The 6,600-nt window shown below is 33.9% G+C and overlaps 1 protein-coding gene across 1 annotated transcript; it reads left to right on the plus strand.

The window, feature by feature from the left end:
• The first annotated feature begins 2,013 nt into the window (after positions 1-2,013).
• LOC128244087 (uncharacterized) lies at positions 2,014-6,600 on the plus strand. Its single transcript, XM_052962102.1, has 3 exons — positions 2,014-2,449; positions 4,695-5,482; positions 5,513-6,600. The coding sequence occupies exons 1-3, from the start codon at positions 2,112-2,114 to the stop codon at positions 6,076-6,078; spliced, it is 1,692 nt and encodes a 563-aa protein (XP_052818062.1). The 5' UTR covers positions 2,014-2,111; the 3' UTR covers positions 6,079-6,600.

A 6,600-nucleotide genomic window follows, 5' to 3' on the forward strand; every position in this document is an offset into this window, starting at 1 on the left:
ATTCCTGGCATGAATAACTTAAGTCAGTTAGAAATATAACAATCATTGGAAGTGATTAATACCCTTCACAGAACAACTTCCTGTAAAATATAATTACAATAATCAAAGGGCAATAACTATAAATCATCATACACAAATATAAGTTTCATTTGCATGGCACTTCTCCACTATACAGTAGATATGTGAGTTATGGAGAAAAGTAGACTTGTCCTGATGTCCCAGAATGGATGGACGGACAGACGCGACATTTTGATACCTATAAAAACCCAAAAGAACAAATATCGAAATCATGAAAATCATTACGACAATTAGGAAGGGCTTCCCTTATTCACCCTCACAAGTCTTCTTTAATCATTCAGATTTTACCTTATTTGTTTAAATGATCTCAAAATAACACTTTCTAACAATTAAATGTTGCCCAAACTTAATTATCGTGAATCATAAGATTATTATGCAGATATGCTTTTTTCTGATCAATTCAGGGCCAATGTTTGACCCCATTTTTAACCCCAAAATGTATACTTTGTTATTAGTGAAAATAAATCCCATGTTTTTTTTCTATTTCTTTTAAAATTTGAACCTCAGAACCATTTTTTTAGATCTTACAGTTGACAGGGGTAAATATTAACTATATTTCGCAGGGATTTAGAAAAATGTGTCCCTTCTTGAAATCAAAGACACTGTAACTGAAGACAAGGAGACTTAAGTTCATCTCAAATAATGCTTGTTATGGCTGAAAATATTTAAATATTTCAGTATCCAAGTACATTAAAATTTTGCGACGAAATACGCAATGATTTGACTCCATATTTTTTATCCATTTCTACACATTCAAATACTGTGAAATCATAAAAAATATTCGTGGGGTATGAATTTTCGTGTATTTCGTGGGTCGGCTTATCTGCGAATTTAAGATCCAAACCACAATTTGAGTCTTAAATCATACTTTATATGTAAAAGGGTATACATGTATTTACATGAATATACATGGTCGCAGTTTACACATTGAAAGTACTTATATCATTGCTAATTGTATACTAGTAATTTGTTATAGTTTATAGTAGAATAAATTGACAAGCTAACTAAAACACTTGCACTCTCTGATTTTGTCAATATATTGATCAAGTTTTCAATATTGCTCTCTCACATATACCTCATATACCTATTTCATTCATACTTTTGTCAATGTCTGATGTTGTCAATAATAAAATCCAAATCAGGGATTGGATGCTTTAAAAAGACAGGCTCATATTTTGGCACCATTTTTATTTCCAGTAATGCATTTGAGAACACTTATATTATAGTTAATTTACTCTTTGATACCGAAATTGTTGGAAAAAATACACATAAATATTACTTAACATTTAAAATATTTTTGTCAGTTTCATTATTCTTGGAAGGGTGATTTTCTATCTCAATAAGTTACTTCTATCAAGAAAGAAAATTATCCGCAAAATCACAAAGGTGGCATGAAAGCTTGAGCGTTTGTTTTCAAGTTCATGATTTTATTATATTCAGAGAAAACCTTAAAAATACTTGTTCAACTTTATCATTTAGACATCTTTGACTTAAATAAAATTAAATTGAAAACATGAAGAATTTTGATCAAACATGTAAACATGAGTACATGAGCTGTAAATATTCGCTGTATGAATCTTGGTCATTACCCAATACTTAAGTCATAAATGTATTTCTACACTTAAAATTTGTTATAAGGATATCAATTACAATTTAATTGACCGTGCTACAGATAAAGTACTGCTTCTTTATCAGCAAAATATGAGACACCTTAAAATAGCAATAAATCCTTTTTGATTTTTCTCTTCTTCTGCTTACACTGTGCATTGAAATATCAATTGATCAAAATAAATCACATACTCTTATGTCTTTTGGTTCATATAGGATTTCATTTCATGCTTAGATTCTTTTTCCACTAGTGTATCATTAAACTTCCTTGTTGAGAAATGATCACGCAAAGCACTATGGGATATGTATACAGTAGTCAAGGGGGTTACAAGGCTTGATAAATCGACATGAATATTTAAATCTTGTTGGAAATTGTGACATTTAACAGACATATTGCACGGAATAATTAAACTTATTGGTTTAATATGGCTTCAAAGCACACAAAGTCCTTTAAAGACTCAATGGAAATGGCATCTGATTTGATCTATGACTTTGTCTGCTCTCCGTGTCAAGAAGACAAGCTAAATACTGAGGCCAAGTATTTCTGTGGGGACTGCTCAAAATACTACTGTGACAAATGCCTGCCTTTTCACTCCAAAATCCTCAAACAGCACACTGTGTTGGGCCGTAGGGATGTGGACAAGTGGCTTGGGCAGGGTGACGCCCTCATTTTATGTGACCTTCACCCACAAGAGGTCATTAAACTTCTGTGTGAGGACCATGCTGAGATGTGCTGCCACCTCTGTGTGTCCTTAAATCACAGGTTAGTAATTACTTCTTTAAAGCGCAGCTATTTCATTAACACCAATATATCTTAGGATGAGTAATTTAATCACTCACTGTTGATTTCTCTTATGATTTGAGAGGATACTATAGCTCCTGCCTATATGAACTGTTTAATTTTCAGTAAGGGTGAAAGGCCTAAAACTGTTCATTATGTCAGAGAAAGAACAGACCGAGACAAGCAATGAGGAGGTTATTTTCGCTGACATAATGGACAGTTTGAGGCGTTTCATCTACTTAAAACAAGTAAAGAAAGAGGTCAAAATCATGAATTTCATGGCGCTATTGTTAACTTATTGGACACTGTTATTTACTATTTGAAAAGATACTAATCATGCAAATCTCTTAGGCAAAGCAAAATGATTTTGCTCTCATTTACGTGTACATATAAATTGTAATATAATTATTTTTAGTAAACAACTTATATTTACAGCTAATGAAATTGCAGATAGGCAATTATTACGTACTAGGCTTATGAGGCTTAATCATTAAGAATTTCACCTTTTGCGGGGTTAAAAGATCCGCCCACTGCCATTTATCCGAAACACAATCCCAATGTCAGATTTTATGTTGACAGTGTCAGTCAATAAGGTTGAAATCTAAGTCAATTAGATGACCTAAATTAAAATCTTATGATTACCTGGTAAGAAGGGCTCGTTCGCTATGCTCTCTACAGCCATTCTTAAAATTAAGATTTTAATTCATTTACTTTTTACTGTAAATTCAACTTCTATAGACATAAAACAAGTGCAAACTTCGTTTTTATTGAGCATTATTCACTTAATACGGATTTTTTTTTTTAAATTTAAGATTTGTTTGCTTTTCTGTTTATACAACTTATAAACATTTTCCTTTGATCTAATGGCTGCACAAACCTCAGTCACATCTTCATTGGGCATTGAGTTGTCGCAACCTAAAAATCAAGGTTTTTTAAAAGCAACATTGTATTAACAAGTAATAAAAATATTTAAAGTATTTTTTCTTCAAATAAGTGCATAGTTTTACACAAACAAACAAACTTTATACACAACAACAGAGCTGTAGGCAAAAGGTTTTAAATTCTATTTATTCAACTTTTTTTTCGAATATTCAAATACCAATTTGACATTCGAATACCAAATGTTTGATCGAATATTCGTTTGCATCCCTATAATGTTGTGAAGATGGCTCTTCGTAGCAAGAGTGTGACAATTGTTTACACGACTAGATTACTACAATATGTCATCTCTGTGATGTAATAAAAACAGCAAAGAAAATGGACACAGATGAAGTAGCCCTCAATAATGTCCCCTGGTATTTGGGGATGGGGTCTGTTTGTGTATTAAAAATCATATTTATTAACTGACTAAGCCGTTTTGGACTGAAATTTACAAAAAGAGGAATTTTCAAACCAATTTTTTAGTCCTTTTCTTTTACTAAATTCCGTCCGGCAAAGTCCAAATCGATCCAGACCGGCAAATTGTTGGTTTTAGAAGCCCTGTAAACAATCATATATATTCTCTTTATGCGTTAAGATTATGTCCATGAACTAAATTCAAAGCTGAAATGTTGATTAACTTTGATCAGTAGGTGAAATATAACAATTAAACGTTATTAAATACAAATGTAGCTTCAATATCTATATATACGAGCTATATAGGACACTGTGTTACATAACAATAAGTCTGGGGATGCAAATGAATATTCGTATATTTGATCAAACGTTTGGTATTCGAATGTCAAAATCATTATTCGAATATTCGAAAAAAAAGTTCAATAAAAAGAATAAAAAAACCTTTTATCTACAACACTGTTGTTGCTGATCAAGTTTGTTTGTCTTGTTATTTAAAATAACACATAAACACATGAACACATAAAACTATTTTAGATTCTATAGATGTTTAATACCGTCACTTATTCCCTATTCTTACATCCTACAGGATGTGCAGAACCATTAGAACAGATCAACCGACTAAAATAGTATCATTTTAATTTGCACCTGTGAAATATTTATTTTATTAAAAATTATGATTATATTTTGTTTTCACAAAAGCATTTGTTTTTTAAATGACATTTTTTGTTCATGTTTAAAGAATTGTACAGATAATTTGCGAATGCATGATATTGCATGAACGCTAAATTAATATTGGGAGAACGTATAATATAAACAAGCAAATAAAACTATTAAAGATTCTATAATAGTTAATCCAGTCACCCATTCACTATTCTTTCTTTCTTTAATTCAGGATGTGCCGAAGCATCAGCTTGATCTCAGACCTCGCCAAGGGCGTATACAAGATGGCCGATTTCAAGCAGCTTTCATCCAATGTTGCTAAGATAACAACAAGCCTTAACCAGGAAAGAGAGGTCAGAAAGAAGAACCAATGCTCCTTGAAGACTTCTGGGAAGTCTATGCTGACAAAGATCACGGACCTAAGAAAGTCACTGAACCAGCTGCTGGATGAGCTGGAGAAGAAGACAGTGAAACAGATGGACAGCGTCCTGGCTGACCTGGATGTCACACTACAGAAGGACATCGACTCCTGCGCACTGATACATAATCAGCTCAATGCCTTGCTGAACACCATCAAAGCCCAGGCCAAGGACAACGAGCCAAGCTCCTACAATGACTTCTGGATGTGTGAAGAGAAGATGGCAGAAGCCAACAGCCTGCTCCAGGAGATGTCCACAAAACCTGAACTGACCGCCACTTTCCAGTCTGATACCAGGGTTACACAACTGCTGTCTAACATGCATTCATTAGGCAAGATCCAAGGATATCAGGAAAGCAAAAAGATCTCTGAGCAGATCAGGCCATTGCCTGATAAATCAAGGGGTTTTGTGGTTAAGAACAAGTCAACCTTCAATGTGAACATCAAGCAAGATACAAAAACCTGTGATATTATGGGTATCACAGAACTTCCATCAGGAGAGATAATTCTTTTAGATACTAGCAATAAAAGAGTGAAGGTATTGAACAAGGAGTATAAGGTAATAACCCAGTGTGATGTCCTTCCAAAGCCCGAGGACATCTGCCATGTGACTGGTAACTAGGTGGCTGTAGCAGTAGACTGTGGTGACAGGGATGAGGTCCAATTTCTCACCGTGTCAGCTGGCACCATCAAGATGACCAGGAAGTTCTCAGTAAACCATGATTGCAAGTCCATCAAGCACCATGGGGACCAGCTGTATGTGGGTTCCAATACAGCCCTGTACCTCTACACCACAAATGGCAAGCAAGTCAAGAAATTGTATCAAGACACACCAGGAGGGTGGTCAGTGGCTCAATTTGCTGTAAACCAAGTTGGCAAGAGGATATACATCTGTGACTTTACCAATAACAAAATCAAAACAATTGACAGCAATGGCAATGTTCTAGCATCACTGAAGGATCAAGACATTATTGAGCCATATAGTGTACATGTGAGTGAGGGTGGACATGTGTTTGTGTGTTCATTGTGCTCCAAGACAGTGGTGCAGGTTGACCAGGAAGGCAGGAAGAAGCTGGCCACACTGGTTGGGAAGGGAGATGGCGTCAACTATCCACAGGCAGTTTGGTACAGCACCCACACTGGCAGACTGATTGTGGGTGGAGGACAAGATGATATTGTGGTGATGGAACTTCAGTAGAGAGACTGTCGGAAAGTCGACAATAGTTGGAAATAGTTGATGAAGTGATGGAAGGAAAACATTGAAAGAGACAGAAATCAGATGCTAACTAGTTATATTATATATTGTAACTGTAACTCCTGGAGTGTGTTAATCATATTGAACTATCTTGAATGTTATCAATTCATTATTATCTGTAGGCTAATCTAGGTTTTACTTACATGACTGTCAAATACTTTTGTTAGTTACCATAACAAGAACATAACAGAAATTGAATTTTACAAGTATGTGTGTTTCTTACAATATTGCATTATCAATAATTATATTTATAGAACATTTTGAATTTATATCTGTATAAAGTAATATCTTATAAAATGATTAAATATTATCAAAATTAAGGGTAAAATAATATATGATTTAGGATCCCCAAAAACAAACATACTGATTAATATCCTGATTTAGTATGTTAAAAAATAAATACCCTTATTTAGTATCATCAAAACCAAAATGTGTTGATTATTGGTAGAATTATGATTGTTTAAG

The sequence above is a fragment of the Mya arenaria genome, chromosome 8 (genome assembly GCF_026914265.1).
Source record: "Mya arenaria isolate MELC-2E11 chromosome 8, ASM2691426v1".
NCBI classification, from domain to species: domain Eukaryota; kingdom Metazoa; phylum Mollusca; class Bivalvia; order Myida; family Myidae; genus Mya; species Mya arenaria.

What these genes read in the sequence shown, in the direction of transcription:
- LOC128244087 (XM_052962102.1), top strand. Translation starts at nt 2,112, where the DNA reads ATGGCTTCAAAGCACACAAAGTCCTTTAAAGACTCAATGGAAATGGCA. An exon ending in TGTGTGTCCTTAAATCACAG is followed by an intron (nt 2,450 to 4,694) that starts GTTAGTAATTAC and finishes TCTTTAATTCAG; the next exon opens with GATGTGCCGAAGCATCAGCT. An exon ending in TCCAAAGCCCGAGGACATCT is followed by an intron (nt 5,483 to 5,512) that starts GCCATGTGACTG and finishes AGGTGGCTGTAG; the next exon opens with CAGTAGACTGTGGTGACAGG.